General features: G+C 33.6%; 1 protein-coding gene across 5 annotated transcripts; it reads left to right on the forward strand.

Annotated features, from left to right (window-relative positions):
* Nucleotides 1-3541: 3541 nt before the first annotated feature.
* On the forward strand, nt 3542-20118 carry fru (sex determination protein fruitless). 5 transcript variants are annotated; one of them, XM_090101893.1, is made up of 8 exons: nt 3542-3681; nt 4485-4636; nt 6013-6150; nt 6402-6503; nt 9092-9304; nt 11226-11399; nt 12944-13055; nt 16163-20118. In XM_090101893.1, exons 2-8 carry the CDS (start codon nt 4511-4513, stop codon nt 16486-16488), a joined length of 1191 nt encoding a protein of 396 aa, XP_089958019.1. In that variant the 5' UTR covers nt 3542-3681; nt 4485-4510; the 3' UTR covers nt 16489-20118. The 5 variants fall into 5 exon arrangements, with proteins under 5 accessions (XP_089958019.1, XP_089958021.1, XP_089958018.1 ...); XM_090101895.1 differs by lacking the exon at nt 3542-3681 and adding an exon at nt 3691-3922; XM_090101892.1 differs by lacking the exons at nt 3542-3681; nt 16163-20118 and adding exons at nt 3945-4201; nt 13950-15170.
* Nucleotides 20119-20137: the final 19 nt, after the last annotated feature.

Consider the following 20137-nt stretch of genomic DNA (forward strand, 5'->3'; position numbering starts at 1 on the left):
ATCAAATAAAAAAGCAAAACCTTTCATATTAAATGTTTGGAATATGTAGTCATATTTCATACTAAATGTATGGGAGCGTTTCATGTAACATTTCAAGATATTTCTCGTTTTATTTTTAAAAAGTTATTATTGTCATTTACTCAGGTATAGTACTTTCAATATCAGTTTAAGGTTTTTTGATATCTGCAATAGTTACGGAATAATCGCCTGTGCACACTTAACGATTACACCCTGTACCTATATATAATATATGTTTTTTTTTTTTATATTACTTACCATTAAACTTTTTTTTTACTCTTATTGTACTATTCATATTAATTTTACATCCAAATTCAAGACGTTTGAAGAATGAAGAAATTGAAACAGATACACATATTTTACATCATGTATTTATTATGTTACGCCTGCGTCGCTTTTGCGAAAGTTTCAATTGTTGTACGACATAAAAACGGTAAGTAATATTTATTTTTATTAAACTATTGACTAGATATTAAGATGTATAAATGTTTAACAAAAATCCATCAGATTCATGCTAATTAAAATATGATCTTATAAAGTTCTAAATGCTATTTTGGTACGACAGATTCTTTCCTTCTCCTAGGTTCAGAGCGCTCTTTATATCCATTGAGGTATAGTATTTTTAGATCTCGACATACATTTTTTCGCGGGTTAGAAATAGTTTAGCATACCTATGGTGGCCTATTTCGATTAGATATAAAATATTTTTTAAATGAGTAGATCTTATACCAATCTCAGTGTATTTTTCCTGTCGAACAAGGTTGATGACTTTTTATCATTAGAATTTATGATTGGATTTCGTTTCTGCATAATGTCGTCAATCCGTCGCCGGAACATCACGTGCCCTGGAGTCGTGATAAACACAAGTCGCTATTATTTCCAGCATAATTTACATAGAGATAGATCAGTGTCCCGCGGGCCGAGCACCCGTTGAATTTCTATTGTTTAGATTGGAAAACTAAGTGCGTCAGTGGACGACTTTCCTCTCACGTCATTATTAGATTGAAGGTGTCGTGATGCAATGGCTACAAATGCATGCAAATAACCTCAAATTTAGCGAAATTGTATGCATATGAGGCGTCTAATATAACGTTTGAATCTATTCATATATCCGAATTAGGTGTTTCAACCACAAAGGGAATTTAATAATTGATTAAATGAACATTCCCCATTACGGGGACAATCGAAATCGCTGAGGCTAGATGTCGATGGGGTTGAGAACGAATCGATTTCCTAATAGCAGTGTGTGGCGACCCGACCCCGTGGAGATTGACTCATTTGCACTGCATTACATTACCGAGTGACACGACAGACCACTCTCATCATCCACATAATAAACTTATTGCACTCACACACATCGCTAATTCATTCAAATTGAGGCTTATCAACATAACGGATATACTTAGGTACATTATAGCTATTTGTATCGTTATTCGAAAATCGTAGGTAGGTATTTGTGATTTGAATTTCTTAGTATCACATGTATCACACGATATTAGTTTGTAATTGATAGTACCTACGCACTCCGAGCTGATTGAATGACAGATACTTAGGACAGATATTTCAATGTGATTCGCTGTGTACATTGACAGGCTCTTACCATGCTCTTACGTCTTGACTCTTGATCCTTACTTGATCTCAAGTCTCGGGCATGTAGGCAGGAACTCTTTAGTAAATTGAATTGGAAATTAATATAGGTACCTAACCTTTTAACAATTTAGGTAGATAGGTACCTACCTACATCTTACGTATTACTGGTATTAAGTGATATGAATATTTTGGTCGTCTACCTTTTTTATATTTTGATTTTAAATATGTATATAAAGAACACTAAATGTATGTACGAAAGTAGATAATTGAAATTAATAATAAATTGAATATTATGTCGGCAGGATCTATAGCTTCATTATGGACGAGAAGACGGCATGAGTTGATTTATTACCTAGTTCATTGCTCCTAGTGATTATGAGATCACTAATCTTCAATTCAATACCAAATTCGTTTTTAAAATACCTAGCTTCCCGATTTCCAATGACAATAAAACATAAAATATTTTTATTACTTAACTAGGTACATACCTACTTGCCTAAGTTATAACTTATAAGCCTTTTGTATGCAGTAATTCTAAAAGAAGATTGGTAATTAGTATTTCTCCGTATTACATATACATAGTTAAAAATACGTTTTGAAAAATAATAAGTAGGTACCTACCTAGCTGTTAAGCAGTGCCCGTGTACATATTACCTATGTACCTTGTAAGTACTTATCTATCAAATTGTTGCTCGTCTTAAATTTAAGAACCTGTGATACCTTGGCACTGGGGTCAAGAGCCTTTGTCACTTGTTACAAATGTATATAGGTTGTATACGTAGTATATTATTATTAGTCTGTGATATAGGTAATACCACAGACTAATAATAATATACTACGTATACAAGTAATACCTACCTACCTACACATAATAATTATTATAAAACTAAAATGCAGGATCGTAACAAAGAGGATATAATCACTACGTTTATCGTAAGCAAATAATAAAATGTAGGTAGGTACCTACTAAATATTATTAGCTACGAATAATCTGAATATCTAACACTACAAAAAATCTTCTATTAACTACCCATCTCAAAAATACTACTTACAAGATAAAAAATATTTTTAATTTACATATTATGAAATAATTAGTATTCTACGTAGGTAACTAGGTACCTAAATGCAGAAATGTTATAAATTAAATTATTCGTATTTTTTGATTAAAAAGTACCTACTAATGCTTTTTGTTGAAATATAACAAATATATCATGTTTTTTATATAACATAACCTATAAAAACTCTAACTTTAGGGGTCATTGCTTTTAATCTATGGAAAAAAAACATTTAATCTGGTATGTACCTAGCCTACCAAGTTAATTGCTCCGAGTAGCCTACCCAATAGCCTAAGTAGCCTACCCACCTATTTAAAAATTTAAATGTAACACCAAGTACCAAGCTAAATCATACAAAGGGCGCCATCTATATGAAATATTTGGCAACAGATAGCCATCTCGTACATCTCATCAATGCATCAAAAGATGGCGCTGAAACCGGGAAAGAAGATGTGCAAATTCTGTGATAACAAAAAATGTCAAGGCCAATGTTGTTAATATTAATCTTTGTGATTTTTTCGTTTTTAAAATAATACAATAATTCAGTAAGTGTTAAATATTTAGAGTAAATGGTTTTAAAATTAAATATATATTTACTTTTTTATTTGTTTCCTGATATCAGATAGTATTTTTGCGCGTCACACATAACCTCAATTCCGTATCTATGCCCGAAATAATTTCATAAAACATGTCAAATATTATGATTCTATTGACATTAAATTAGGGCACAATTTATGTATTGTTTACATATCTCATTATTTATGAAATAAAAAAGATTGTGTTCACATATGTTCACAGCTAAAAAAATATATTTATGTTTGCAAATTTTAAATTTACCGCGTCGCTTAGAAACGTATGAAGTTCGCGTTGCGAATAGTGGCCGATTATGATGTGAAAGATATTCCGAAGGCCGTGAGGTGCCGTGAGTGAACACGGAAATCGAGATGTGTGTGTGGTCAAAAAGACAGTGCAAGGTAGGGGTCGGGTGGCGTTTGTGATGGCAAAATTTTTGCAAATGGTGAGTTAGGAAATATTGACTTTGTGTGTTTTGCAGTTGTTTTCGTTTCGTGTTAGTGCAATAGCTGTGTGTAATAGAAAATATCGTTGTTGATTGATAATTTTAAGATTCTGAGATACGGGATCGGCAAATGGCGCTACGAATAGTCAAAAGTTGACACAACTACGCGTTTAGAATCCCGTTCATCCTTCGGTTATCAATTTTCAGGCACGCGGAGTGATCAGTGATATTATAAATAATGGTGCGTCGTGAAATTCCTGAAACCACATACAGATTTAACAACTGGCACATCCAGCTTGGCTATTATAACGGTGTCAGCATGTTGCGATTTTTTTGGCCAGCGGTACTACTTTCCTAAACTTGTTTTATAGACAGCTAGAGGTTTTCGCGTCCTGTAGGGTCGGTGGCCCCGCTGCTAGCATTCTGAAGCTAAATTACATAATGTATGGGTCTCGGTTGGTGCATGCAACAAGTAGATATGTGTCGGCGCTCGGCGGTCTAACTGTCAATGTGGAGTACAGTAAGTTCGCTGCCCGCGGCCCCTATTAATTCGAGCCGCTGATGTCACTTATCTCTCGCTCTACTATCTAGGCCCTATGGCCGCCAATTTTTGTACATAATGACTATAGTGCAAATTTGATAACCTACGCACGTGTCTAATTACTTAGACGTGGTTGCGTACGTTGCTGATGCGAGTTCTATCGAGGTATTTAGCGCCACTTCCTTCTCGCAATTTTGCGAATTCGGTTTTAACAGTAGAGTGATAGTGTGTCAAAGGGAGTAATATGTGTAAAATTTTGCAGCACGGTCACTGACACTAGCACCAACAATGGACCAGCAATTTTGTTTGCGCTGGAACAATCACCCAACCAATCTGACTGATGTGCTTGCAAGCCTTTTACAGCGAGAAGCACTATGTGATGTTACACTTGCCTGCGATGGGGAGACAGTCAAGGTAAAGTGGGAAATTTTTGTCATTGAAACTACTAACAGTATTTCTGTTTTTCTAAAAACAAAAATAACATGAAACTATTCTGTTTAGGCCTTACATTAAGGATATTAATATCTTGATATATGAATTATTATATAAATTATAAATTAATTCTATTATCATTTAAGTTGATCTGTTTACAATTATGTCATAACAAATTGCATACAATAGTAAACAAACATTGATTAATGTAAATAACATCACAATGTTATTTAAAAGTTCTCATACTGCTCTTTGATCATATAATCAATAGTAATAATAATTTTATTTAGATTTTACACTTATTAATTTTTTATGTTTTATTATATTTTTTTAGATCCCTAAAGTTAATAACAATATTGCAATCGAAAACATTAATATGATATGTAAAATCTTAGCCATCGAGTCAAGGCAGACTACATTATAAATATTTGCTAATTTCCCAAGGTTATTCTTACAAAATTTTGGATACAATGACTATAGTAGAATTAATTCATGTTTCTATATATACAATGTTTTAAATGTTTCGAATGTGAACATTAATGATGATTTATAGATTAATATATTGTGCAAATGCAAATATCTTAAATATGAAGGTAAATTTGGCAAACTGTATGAAAGTTTATGCTAATAAAATGCAATATAGTTTGTAGGTCGTCAGTGAATAGTTTTGGTTGTAGTCTGCAAAAGACTTGCATGTTTTTTTTTTACTTTCTAATTTTTTATGGCACACGTTTGGCAGCTTTTAGGGTCTAAAGATATAAATTGGTGTGAAATATTCTAAAATTAATGGCAATTCACTGTATTCTACGGATTGGATATCATAATACAGTTAAATAACATATGAAATGAATATATTACTTTTAATATACTGATCTTCATCCTTTCAACATAGAAAATGTAATTATTTTCAATATTTAAAAGAAAATCATTTTAAACTTCCAAATATTGGTTTGTATTTTTTTTTTAATTTAAGAGACCTTCAAATATGAAGACAAAGTAAAAACTAGACATTACCTAATTATAATATGAATACATCTATGAAATCAGTATTTAGAGACAATGTCTATGTAATAGTCTTAACTAAAAAGACCTTCAAATTGTAATGCATTTTTTGCCTGAAGGTTACTTGTCATGAATATTTTTTTACATTATAAATATGGTTTTATTTAATGGTATATTAATGTTTGTATTAAGTTAAAGAACATTTTTATTTTTGGTGAGTTGACAATTGTCTCTTACCATGTGTAAAAAGAATTTGTTGTGTCAGATATTCCTTAGAAGGAATGATAATTATTATACTTATGCTTTAATATTAATTTGTAGTTAAATGGGTATAATCATGAAATTTCATATTTTAGGCACACCAGACAATACTCTCAGCGTGTTCCCCATATTTTGAAAGTATATTCCTACAAAATTCACATCCACATCCTATAATATTCCTAAAAGATGTGCGATTCTCAGAGATGAAATCATTATTGGACTTTATGTACAAGGTAATTGATTGATGGTATTCTACTTTTATTGTTAAAGATTTCTTTATTTCAATTATAATAATGATATATGAGTAAAAAACTTAAAATTCGCTTATTTTTACTGTTGATGTACAAAAAATGTCTAAATACATACCTTCCTCTTGTTACTAGCATATTTTAAAGTAAAATTTTGTAGAACTATGTGTTCTCTTTAGCTGTTTTGAATGAAGATATTTTATATTTTTGATTTAATTATTTTATGACTGTTTTAGGGGGAGGTTAATGTTGGCCAAAATATGCTACCAATGTTCCTAAAGACTGCAGAAAGCTTACAAGTTAGAGGTTTAACAGAAAATAATACATTGAATCCTAAGGTAAGTTTCTTTACTTTTTTTAAATGTGCTTTTCTAAAATATTTAATAACTCAGTTTGTCAGAATTTTGTTTAATACTTTTTACTATGACCAGTAATACAAAAAAAAATCTAAAATCATATGTAAAATTTTAAATTATTACTATCAATGTTAACTTTTCTATGTATTGGTGAATAGATCGAGGTAAAAAATATTTGTGTATGATACTCATCAAGTATAGTAATGTCGTCTACAGAAGTTGTTTAGCAATTTTTTAATAAAATTTATTCAGATCAGAAATCCATTTAAATTCATTACAATTATAACGTTTGTATTTTTAACAATACTACATTAATATATTACTATGTGATACAATACGCAATTAGCGACTGTATCAAAAATTAATTAATAATCAGTATTTTAATTCCTATTTCAATTTGTTTTTCTATTCCATATGAAAAAAAAAATTGAAATGATAAATATATTTCGTTTATACGAGATTTTATGTCAGATACCTTATATATGTCGCTTTTGACAAATTGTAGTGATATATTTCTGCAATATGTGTTGTAAGAAATATTGTCGATAAGTGTACAAACAATCGGCAGAATAGTGCGTGCCAGACAGACGAGTCTGGCACACTTGCGTAGATTGTAGGTATGAATACCGGCCTTGAAGTTTTGGTGAGAGCACAATGACCCTTTATATTCGAATTTATTGCTCGATGATACAGTTTGTAGTTAAACATTTAAATTGTCAACGTGTCCATTTTATTCAGATTCTTATGTGCAAATTATTATTTTGTTAAAATAAATTGATGAATGCCAATATCGTATAGGATTTATTTATTGTTTTTATAAATGCACGATATACAGTTAGTTATTGTAAATAACTGGTATTCTAATATGTATAACAGTTTTGGTCATTTGCTAAATAGTATCAATAAAATTTTATCTGGAAGTTATTTGAAGTATTTCACATTTAGGAAGCAAAAGTTTATTTCAATGTTATCAAAATTTTATTATAAGTAAAAACAATTATTAGAGATAAAATCTACGGTGGATGCTTATTTTTCATATTCTAAATAAGTACCTACTATGTATATCTAACTTGAAACGTAATAAACGTAGTAGGTAGTAGTGTTAGAGAAAAAACGTGCATTTTTACTACAAATGGACGCGTTTTCAAACCGGTTCATATAAGCAACTGTCACGTGAATACTGAATAGATTCAGTGACACTAAATTTGATACTTTCATAAACTATTAATCATTTTTTTTCTCATTATTCGTTAGCTCTCACTGCATCATTCACTTTAATAATATGAATCTTACCTTCTAGGTAGGCGGTTCGCCGGTTCCATAAAAACTTATTTTTTATACATATTGCACTTCATTATAAATACATATTATTGAGATTCTCGATGCAAAAATTCGTTAAAAATTAGATGTTTTATATTATAATAAATTAACTATTCGTACCTAATACTGGTTATTTAAAGATTGCCATTTGCACCAACCGGACCTTCAGAACCAATTTATTTGTCTGCCCTTGATAAACTTAATTATGCAACGAAGCGAGACATCACATCTTAGATCACGATATTAAATGTAGAAAAAAAAAACTTGAATTTGTATATTATAAACATTAAAGAATAATCAGAATTATTTAAATCTGAATTAAATTAGGCATCTTTTAAGAAGTGTCGATACTTGATCTGTATTTTAGGAACTCTTGATCTTGAAGGCGGAAGCTCTATTTGTTACATTCGAAATTCATCACGTAAAAATCGATTCGCTGAGTAATAATTTTGTACAGATATTACAGATAATAATAATAATATATTAATGAAGTTATTTATTGCCGTTTTAAATCAAGTGTAGTATTTAAAATCCGTTATGTATATTAAACGAGCGGTCGACGATGCAGTAACAGCTTTACAGTGTAAAGAACATCGTATATAGATTTCGTGACGCCGCCGGCGCAAGCTGCATTAGTGCCGTTAGCATGGCTCGAAGCATCATACATATTACCGTATTCTGGCGAATATTTCTATATTATTTCTTGTAGCTAATCTTGTTTCCGACAAACTTAACTAGGATTTGTATAAAGTATTTCACTGTAAGTAGGCCCTTGACACTATCTGATGATAATCTCGATAAATGACTATAAATTTCTATTTTGTTTTAATCGACATATGACCTACTTTCCCTTTTTATTACATACATAGCTAAAGGTTAATTCGCTAAACTTACATATTGACATCGATAATACTTTCGTAACGTGCTCAAGTTATTTCTATAAGTAATCTATCATTCTTGAACAAAATATAATTAGGCTTATTTCCTCAATAGATAATAGATGATAAAAATAGCGTAATTTAGTAGATAGGTATCAAATATAACGAACAACCAGTATGTATTAGAAGTTTTCATCGAATTTATTGAAAATAATATAACTATGTAATTAGATTCAATCAACAGTCTTCTTATAGTGGTATAAAATAGATCATTTCATTATTATTGCCAAAAAAGGCAATCCCGCCGTCCAATAGACATGTCAAACACGACACGTGCCCCCTGGATAGACGTTAACTTCTTTCTGATGGCAGGCGGAGGAGCGCTCAACGCCATCAGTGAGCGCGGAGAATCTCTCGTCGCGCGGGGACTTCGCCACGCCGCCGGTGGCGCACGCGGCGGGGCCGCCGCTCACACCGCTGGCCGCGCCGCAGCCGCCCGCGCCCCACGTGCCGCCGGAGAAGAGGCGCAGGAAGAACTCGACGGTGCCACGGGAGGACATCGATCTGTCCTATCGTCCGTATGAAGTATGTGAATTTTATGTGATTGTTTATCCTTTTATAAATCATATAGTGTAGTAGAAACAGAAATCACGAAATCTTCTAAAGTCTGTATTAAATTCTCCGTACTTCGCAGACAGTATCAGCTATCTTCATTTCAAACCATAATGCATTAAAGTATAGCTAGAAAAAGTACCTAACTGTTAGATCTATTTCAATCTAACAACAGAAATATAAATTTGTAAATGTAGAATAGAAATTGTAGCCCTCTTGGAATTTCTTATACACTTACCATTATAATTTTTTTTTTTGTATTAATCTGAATGCGCTGTAATTTTCCTTTTTTCTGCAATTTTTTTTTCTCATTATTTCGTAAACATGCTATCAGTTTCAAAGATAACTAATGATATTTCCTTTACATTCTTTCAAATCTTGCTATTTTTTTAATTTAGGTTCATTTCAAGCACTTAAAATCTTCAGCGTGTTAGACATGTAAAGTGAAGTTACATTGTAAAAGAACTGGAGCGGAAAGAAAGCAAAGCGCTGGGTTATTAGATTTATGTTTATTTATGATCTCCTATACGATATAAAACATATTTGAAGGTTTAAACTAAGTTTGCATAAATTATCGCATTTATATTGGATGTAAAAATATATTACAATTTGCAAAATAATTAATTTGACGTCATTGTTTTTTTTTATTTTTAGTTATTAATACTTAGAATATTTCTTAACAATTAATTCCTAAAATGTTCTAAAGCAAAATTTTATTTATCTTTAGGTTGTAGGTCAATACGCAATATAAATCATTTGTATGCACTGGGTAGGTTGAATACATAAAATTTTAATCATGTTTGAATTCGAGTCCTTCATACATATTACTATAATCTATTGTTATGTTTCACGCGCAAGGGCTCCACGGGCTTAAGCTCGGAACCATCCACGCCGCCCACAATCCTTTACAAACTACTTAACACGTACAATATTTTATAGGACAAAGTGAAGAGCGAGAAAGGCCTCATTCAAATCTGGTTTGTTTAACTTTGTTGTTCTGGTTTGTTCACTACCAGAAAAAATCCACGCGTCCGCGTTAATATGTAGTACTCCGATAACTAACTCCGGTAACTCCGATTTTAGAAAGATGGGCATCTTTCTCAAATCGGAGTCACGACACAAAAAAAATGTAATCTTTCATATGAAATAGACCAATATATCATCATCAGCCCATATACGTTCCCACTGCTGGAACACGAGCTTTCTATGAGGGTACAGGCCGTAATCTACCATCCTGACCAAGTGCGGGTTGGAAGATGTCACATGTCGATATATCGGTCTCACGATGTTTTCCTTCGCCGTTTCGAGCAGTGATGTTATTCATATGTGTATACTCGCCTGGTAACCAACCCCTGACTTAACGATTTGAAGTCCTCACCACCAACTTTGCACGTACCCGTGTATAACACATACAACTCGGCTCGACGGGCTCGGGCTCGGAGCCATCCACATCGCCCACAATGCTACACAAACTGCTTAACCTATCATACCGGGTCACATGAAAAGCGGCAATGGTTTCTCCGTTCTCGCAGGTGCCGACAATCTAACACAAAACGGCATATAACCATTGAGATAATATTACTACGTATGGAGGAGACACCACGAACAAAGTATGTGCGCCATTTTTTTGCTCTAACTAAGTTTTAAAAATTATTATCTAGTTAGGTACTTACCGATGAAAGTTATTCATTTGCACTTTTCCGTATTATTTGTGCAATATCGTAAGTCGTAACACACACGAAGGCATATTTGATGCGTTTCACTTTAAAACAAATAAAAAATGAGCGTGCAGTTACGCCATATGGCGTATGTTGAGCGGAACATAAGTGATGTAGGCGGTGTCGTCTCCATATGTATATCTCAATGCATACAACACATGTAACAAATGGTACAGGGCACGGTGAAGAGCGGCAAGAACTCGACGGGCTCTGGGTCGGAGGGGTCGACGCCGCCGCCGGCGCACGCGCGGCGCTCCCGCTCGCCCGCGCACGCGCCGCTCGTGAAGCAGGAGCCGGACTACCACCACGCGCCCGTGCATGCGCCGCCCTACGACCAGACGCACCTGCCGGTAACTATACACCACTAACTACATGTATACGTCATGCGTCATTATTATATGCAAGAAGCTTATATCTAATACCTGTATGTTTTTTTATCCCTTTCACACCAACTTGCCAAGTTAGGTGTGAAAGGGATAAAAAAACATACAGGCGTCATTCAACGTCCTATTTTCTTGTTACAAGTTAATGTTCATACTGAAATCTCCAGTGTATTAGATATAAGCTTCTTGATTATATGTATACGTCGGCATTATTATTGTCATAAAATAATAATATGTTACATTTTATCATCACTTTATATACACATCATGAAACAATAGTATGTGTCCCTACTCCCTATCATCACATCATCACTTACGTACCTGAACCAATCGTCGTTATCATAAAGTTTTATTCTAGTGCGGCTATTTCACATACTCGATTTGCACTAATATGACCACTATCTGTTAAATCCCTAGGGTCGTGAATGTAAGGTAAGTATAACCAGCTTTAACTACATTAAAATTTTCATTTTTATCATCATTTTATTGACATAAGACAAATGCAATTATCCCTTGGATTCTAAACCTAACATAATCTTTATCAGCTATTCTAAGTAAAAGCTCTTAAAATGCCGTCCATCCTATTCAATCTACTCGTTGTTTCTCTGTATCGATTTAGAGACTTGATGATGAAAACAATGTGTTAGCAAATTAAAGAAAATTCAATTAAAATTAATTACACACTCCTTTCGCCCGGAAACCCTGTCGTTTTTTTAATTAAATTTATGTAAAGTAAAACCACAAACTCTTTCATAACTCTCTTTAATACAATACTTACTAAAAAATGTGAAATAATGAGCATATATATTCGATTTTTCAATCGATGAATTCGTATCTATCGATTGGCAATTGTAAACTACATATCATTAAAAAGTAAGACACATAAATATTGTGAAGATTGAGAACAGTCTCAAAATAGTACAGCTAAGAAATAGGCGATATCTATTGACATGATTAAATTTCTTCGATACGGACTCTTCTATGTTACAATTGATGATCGTTTTTTGGTTGTAATTGAGACTATTTGAGGCTAGACTTCATACGATCATTGTTCCCATTTTGTATCACTCGCACACAATATATCAACCTTTTAAATTCGACAGGAAACAGTGTTTTATTTCACAGCTAAATATTACTTCAGTGTATCTGACATACCAATAACAACACACAATAATAATTATTTATTTATTTATTTATTTATTTTAAGATTTATCTGTATACTAGGTTTCCGCCCGCGGCTTCACCCGCGCAGTCAAAGAAAAACTCGCATAGTTACCGTTCCCGTGGGATTTCCGGGATTGCGTCATTTTCCCGGGATAAAAAGTAGCCTATGTCCTTTCTCGGTTATCAAAATATCTCCATACTAAATTTCATGCAAATTGGTTCAGTAGTTTAGGCGTGATTGAGTAACAGACAGACAGACAGTTACTTTCGCATTTATAATATTAGTATGGATGTTCCTCAAAATCTGAATGGAACCGATATAAACACGCGGGCTTGGAAACTTCCAGACGATGGGAGTGAACGAGATGGCCTCCATGCTCCAGCATCCCATGAGCAACGACTGCAACGAGACCGAACAGATCATACAGCCGCACCCCGACCAGACTGACACCATCGATGGTGAGTCATTTGCCTTTTACGCGACCACTAGATGCATTCGTTTCTAAAATAACAATTTTTTTAGATTAATGAATCTCCAAAATTGTAATTATTTAATTAAATTTCATAATTACGTGTATTCCGCGAAAATAAAGCACTCGAAACGTCAAATAAACGAGCTCGTTTGGTGGTCGGCAATAAAACGTAGAATGTTACCGCCATGTTTTGGATTGAGATCGCTCCGTTATAACGTATATTCCAGTACAAGTTTATTGCTTTATCGCTTCATTACAGCAAAACTGTCTCATTTGTAATCAATAATGTACAGTAATAACGACATTCCGAGTTTTGAACTTAAAACGGAATATTTTTATCGCATTACGAAACGATCTCAAAGCTTTTTTGTTACAATTATTTGCGTTGTTTTGTAATATTACAAATGATTAGGATATTCATTCACCCATATACGAAGTTCCTAAACATTTGTAACCGCATGTTGTTGCCTTACCTTTGCATGATCTACCGTTGCTTTTGGTTCTGTTCTAATTTGCACTAACCATGTTACATTAGATGCTTTTTTATTTCATTTCTTTATACGCTTCTTTTATTTTATTATTTATGAAGAAATTGGTGTAAGGTGATTTTTAACGTATATGATTTGGCGCCCCCGGAGGGACATAGGTCGTTTATCAATTACGCATACAAATTAAATATTACTTATTCATGAGGTACAACATATTTTGAAGCGTTTAACAAAAAATTAAACTGCATGTAAAATAGGATATACGAAACTAGTGAGATTTTGTCGTGTTTGGAGTGCCTTGTAGATTTCGTATTGAACAAAGTAGGGTTTGCAGTGATCGCTAGCATGCTATACAGTTACTATGCAGCAGTCAAATCTAACGTATATTGCAGGTGAATACTATGGCGATGAAAACAATATACTCCCGGAACAGTTAGCCCAGAACATGCCAAATATAGAAAATATTGTTAAATCATTTAAAATGTCATTGAACCATAAATCGTATACTATGCCAATGTCGTGTAAAATATGCGGTAAACTTGTCACTAACATAAAGAAACATTTGAAATCTCACAACCCTGAACAACACAAGTGCCCTCTATGTCCCATTATATTAACGCGAGCTGATAATTTGAAAAGACATCTACGGATGAAACATTGTTCTGTTTTAGGTTTAAATAATGTCTCCAACATACAGACCAAGTGCTAGAAGTTAGTTATGGAAATGAATCAATTTTCCCATCACCGTTTTTAGGATACTGCGTTTGTTTTTATCAAATTTTCAAAAGTTGACCCTACTTTTAATGTAAATGGATTATGTAACATCTAAAAGTGATGCATTTATTGTAAATATAAAAGTTATAAATAACTTTTGGTCCTCAAACAGGTGTTTTTCTTACTAATATTTTTTTGTTTGGATTATCATGACGTGAGCTTATAATCGGCCTTAAACTTATGTAATAATTAGATGTAAGGTGTGGTTTGTTTCAGCTAAAGTTCGTTTTTCTAAATTTCTAAATAATGCTTCTAATTCTACGGTATGTGTATCGCCACAAATGGCAGACTAACATTTTGTACATAGGTGGATTAACGTGACTAATCTTTATGCTTTTATACTAATGAAGTTGGTTTCACGCTCTTTTATTCTAAAATAAAATAAAGTGATAAATTCCTTGAATTCCAAAGTTTCTAAACCAATGTTAATAATGTAGTAATTTAGTATTAATTATTGTATGTGATAATACTTACAGTACAAACTTAACGTGTAAAAGGGGATTGGATATCATTTATATTTTATTCAAAATTGAACTATTTTTAAGGCTATGCACTGCTCTCAAGGAGATGTTTCTCTTAAGTTAATGCCCAATTAAGAAATGAAATCTGACCCCCTGTTAAGGATATTACGATCTTAACATAATGATCTCTTCTTGTTCCTTGTAGTAATTGTAAAAAGGACACTAGTATCGGTTGTGTCTAAGACTGATTTTGCCTTGTATTCAGGTATACCTCTTAATATTAATTTATTATCATTACTTTAATTACGAGTTACGATTAGTTTGTATGTAAGTCTATCGTTACTGTGTGTTCGTTGCAAATATATCTCTTTATTTATATCTCTTTTCTTTTCATTTTCATCCTTTTTTCCATGCTTTTCTATGTTTTAATAGCAGATCTATATCTTAAAGACTGCAGTATATATTCAAGCTTGGTGACAGCAATTAATATTATATACTTACAATCACAAATTGGATTAACGAAACACCATTTCTTCAGTATCATTGGTTCATTTCTGCATGAATCTATCGAGAGGAAAAAACATTAATTAAGAAATAATGATTTTCCACGACTTTGTTAACAAACTGTATTATTATAAATAAATGCTTCCATAGCGCTAGGAGAATCATAGCATAGCTCTAACAAATTATTATTCAAAGCTTTCATATAGTGCTAATTTTGTTACAATTTTTATATATATATTTCCATTCTACTAGTCTAAAATTACAGTAGAATTTGTTGGTCAGTACTTAATTGTTCCAATTTATGAAAATCATTAAGCAATGTAACAATTCAGATATTTATAAATAACCAGATTTCACCAGATTCTACTGTGGTGTTTCTTACCACAAGAAAATTCATTTACAAGTACCTACTAAATGCGGCAGCGCCAACTTAAAAGATTTTACATTTGAACAAATTCATTCCTTCCATAGCCTAATTCAACGTTTTTATTTGTAGTGCTTGTTATGTATTTTTTTAAAGACAAAAAACTGAGAACTTTATGTAAAAAGTTCGAAGTACAATATTTGTGACACATTTCCAGGTTCATATAGGCCTAAAATAATAGCGTCGGTTTCGATAGTCATTCATATCTTTTATAGGGTTGGCACTGTAGCACTAGTATTATTGCCGACGCTAGCCTTGAGCACCGGTCGATATCGACGTTTCGGCCGAAAAAAGAGAAGCACATAATTTAAAAATGAGGTGCTCATTCAGTAGTCGATCAGGAAAAAATAGCAACAGCCGACGAGTGCTCAGGGGCGGCGGCGGGAGGCTCGAAGCGGGGAAGCGCGGTTAGCGCGGTGGAGTGACAGACGGCTGGTTGCAGGCTCGAAGGGCTGGCACATGCGGCTCACGTTCGAGCGCGTGGCGGGCGCGCTGAACCTGCACCGCTGCAAGCTGTGCGGCAAAGTGGTGACGCACATCCGCAACCACTACCACGTGCACTTCCCGGGCCGGTTCGAGTGCCCGCTGTGCCGCGCCACGTACACGCGCTCGGACAACCTGCGCACGCACTGCAAGTTCAAGCACCCGGCGTACAACCCCGACACGCGCAAGTTCGAGCCGCCGGCGCTGGGCCCCGCGCCCCCCGCGCCGCACGCCCACCCGCACGCGCCGCTCTTCGCCAACCACCTGGACGCCAGCTTCGACTGATTGTCCATGTACTGGCTCGGCCTCGACGCTCCGTGAGCGCGCGCCCCTCGCCAGCTCGGACTCTCCTCGTGTCAAATTTTTAACGGACCGTCTCGCGTCTTTCCTACTTAGGGTTAAGCTGAAGTGCTATTACTTAAGCGGGCCTCGGTCGGGTCCTTCCGGCTCGTCGGCGACGGGCCCCTCGTTTTAGTATTGTCTCGGTTGTGCGTTTGACTTGCCCCAGTGTGACCTTGTATAGATTCCGCGTGAGGAAGTTTAAGAAACGATTCCTGTGAACGGAACGCTCGTCGTTTCTACGTTCGACGGCGTCGACGGCGCCTCGACGCGTATGAGAGTAGTTAAGCAAATTTTTTCTATACCAATCGCTATACGGGAACGGGCAAAAGCAATAATATGATGTTAATTTTTATTACCATATTATTTTTTTATATTGTATCGATATACATCTTAAGCTATTTAAGAATATACACTTATATTGAGTAGCGGTGCGACCGCGAAGTGATGCTGGCTATTAACGGTTGCTCTTTTGCGAGCATTTTTGTCTTGTTATATTTATTCATTAGATAGGAAATTATGAGTTTCCTGTAGCTAATTTTATTTATGTTAAATATATCCTTTGGGTGGTGCGGAACGACATCAGGAAAGAAAATAAAGGACTGGCAAGAGATTGTGATCTGTCGTTGGTCAACGACATATAAATATTGACTGAATCTCAGTGTAGATGCATTTTTTAACTCTATGAGGCCTTTGCAAGATGGATAATTATTAAGGATTTGTGATGTATCACGGATAGCGCCTAAGGACATACGAAAAGATTTTTTTTTATACTAGACTAGTTGATCTATTTACGGAGATTGTTTTTTTTTATACTTAGATATATTCTATTGTCTGATTTAATATAATTTTATATTTATATAACGATATAATATGATTTATTAGTGTTGTTTGTTTTTATGGATTCATCATAATTATAGTAACAATGATTTCGTTTATTTGCGTTGATAATAAGAGTTAATATTCGAGTCGAAATGTTAACATGTTTTATTATTTTATCGTTGGTAGGTGTTGATTTGTCTCAAGGGCCACGACGCCCGCGCGATCGGTGCTTGGGGTCCAAGACCTCTTTCAATTATTTTAAGATAGGGTGGAAATTGGAAGGTTGCATTTAGTAACTAATGTCGGCATTCTACGATTGGGACTAACCTAGCGTTTATGTATATGTATTTTCAATTAAGATTTAAGATTGTTACATTTTTAGCTAAACACTAGAGTGGTACGGTAACTGAAATGTGATAAAATGGAATGGTGCTAGAACCAAGAGTGTTAACACGCTACGATTCGACTCCTATTATAATATTAATTAATGTTTTATGATTAGTTATTTTGCATAAATGTAAGGCATCTAGCATCCAATTGAGGTCGCATCTGTCTGGTCAACGGGTAATATAAATACGTCGTACACACCTAGAGATTACAGTATCACTCGAGATTTTACCTTCATTTGTTCAGACCTCTTCGAATTTTACTAATATATTTAGATTATTAAGCCGCCGTTTGTATAAAATTGATCTTACTCTAACGAAACCAATGAAAGATTGTTATGGTGTAATATATTACCGCATCCAAATAATTTATCCGTGATTCTTTCCGATAAAATAATAATAACTAAGTTGTGGCATTATTGCTGTTTTAGTAGCTGTGAACATGCAACTCACTTGTGCAATTTTTTAACATAGTCATAACTCGTATCGTACCTAGATTATACAATCGTCTATTAAATATATAGGGGCCCACTTGAAAATAAGCACTAAGCTCCAACGTTCCTTACGGATTTTATATTTAAATAACCAAAATGTTTCTTCCACAAAGATTTATATTTATTTTTTAAGATTATCAAAGATTTTTATATCTGCCGTTCATAATATTGTGGGCGCTTATAATTTGATAGCATTTCATACTCAGTGCAATATTACTAGTTATTTAATTACGTAACCAAACTAAATGATATTTTAAAAGTAATTAATGTCTTTTTAAAGAGAATATCTACCTATTTGTATTTACATGTAAGTGATCTACTCCTAATTTCTATGTCTACATAGTAAATTGAAGTTTGGGTTACGGTATTGTACAGGTTTTATAGCTGGTAATATTATTAAGATTTAGCTTGTTTACCTCTGCCAATCGTAATAGTTATGTACTATTTAATAATTTATTATCGCGCAAGTTAAATCCTATTGTTGGAACAGATCATAGCTATCCGGGTTGTTGACGCCGCCAGGGGCGGGAGTGGACGCGTGTATATCATGTGCCACTTTATACCGCGTTAAACGCTTCTAATCGTGAATGCATTTGTTTTTTTATATTTACTATCACTCGAGACCAATTTTAATATTAAATTTGCTATAGCAAATCGATGATTAGTAACATAGATAATTTTAGATATTTTAGGTTAGGATACTATGATAGTGTCTGGCCAGAATATTTTGGAGAATCACATCGTTTGGCTCAGAAAATATCTCTCTTTGATCTCTTTTTTTCAGCTTTCAGAAAGTATGCAACTTAATAATTGTACGATAAACATTTAATTGAACTTAATGAAAGCTAACTTTATGCCATATGGAATTTTAAACATAAGGTTAACGAATTACTAAATTTAGTCTTATGAAAAGAAAGGTCTTGACGACCTAGTCACTTATTTGGCCAACATAATTGAATATTCCAATTTATAGTATATTATAATAAATTTACCTTTATATCACAAGGATGTGATTTTATCATTTAATATCAATGGAGTGCAGGATTAGCTCTGTGGTTATTTTCAGGATAGCAATGGTCTAGTTATGTTCTATTTGTTTCTTTTTAACATTAGCCAATTTGTTATAGTCGTGTATCACAATAGTGTAATACTAATAGGAACGGGGGTGTCAAATCTGCGTGTTCGTAACGTCGGTCCTGTTATATTTTTACATGAATAATTTATGAGCGATTTGTTGTTTATAAATATTTTTGATGTCTTGGTTTGATGCCTCCATTAAAAGTTTAATTTAAATAATTTTGTTTTATGCAAGCAGTTAATGCAATTTTTATTTCACATTGTTTGATGTTATGTAATGCAATTTTAACATGTTGCAAACTCCTGCATTTATCTGTTGTATTTATTACTAATTTTTACATTAAATTGTGGTATGTTACAAGTCGTGTAGTTTCAGTTGTGCGTGTCACATGTTCCACCCCATTTGCGAAGTGTTAAGTACATAATATGATGACCAACCGACATTACTATTTGGGCTGCTCACCATATTAGACAAACGGCAATGCTTCTAGTTGTACGAAATATGCATGCGTTCCTAATTCGATGTCGCAACTGAAGGTATTGCTGAACCTATAGATTAAGATATATTCGATTACTAAAGCAATAAAAATAGCTTAAAAATTTATTAAACATAAAATCCTCTGTAAATAATCGATTAATATAGTAAATATCATACACACCTATTATATGCCCTGGTCAATGTTGCTTTTATGAAAAATAATACCTACGCATTATTTTTAAGCTATATAAAATCATCTTAATTATACTTACTAATATGGGTTTACCCATAAAACTATAGCGGCGTAAGAGTATTGTACAAATAAATGATTGAGCAAA

The sequence above is a fragment of the Colias eurytheme genome, chromosome 5 (assembly GCF_061535395.1).
Source record: "Colias eurytheme isolate Ceu_HAF_F1 chromosome 5, ilColEury1 Martin Lab GWU primary, whole genome shotgun sequence".
NCBI classification, from domain to species: domain Eukaryota; kingdom Metazoa; phylum Arthropoda; class Insecta; order Lepidoptera; family Pieridae; genus Colias; species Colias eurytheme.

What these genes read in the sequence shown, in the direction of transcription:
- fru (XM_090101891.1), top strand. Translation starts at nt 4,123, where the DNA reads ATGTATGGGTCTCGGTTGGTGCATGCAACAAGTAGATATGTGTCGGCG. An exon ending in AACTGTCAATGTGGAGTACA is followed by an intron (nt 4,202 to 4,484) that starts GTAAGTTCGCTG and finishes AAAATTTTGCAG; the next exon opens with CACGGTCACTGACACTAGCA. An exon ending in ACGACCAGACGCACCTGCCG is followed by an intron (nt 11,400 to 12,943) that starts GTAACTATACAC and finishes GGAAACTTCCAG; the next exon opens with ACGATGGGAGTGAACGAGAT.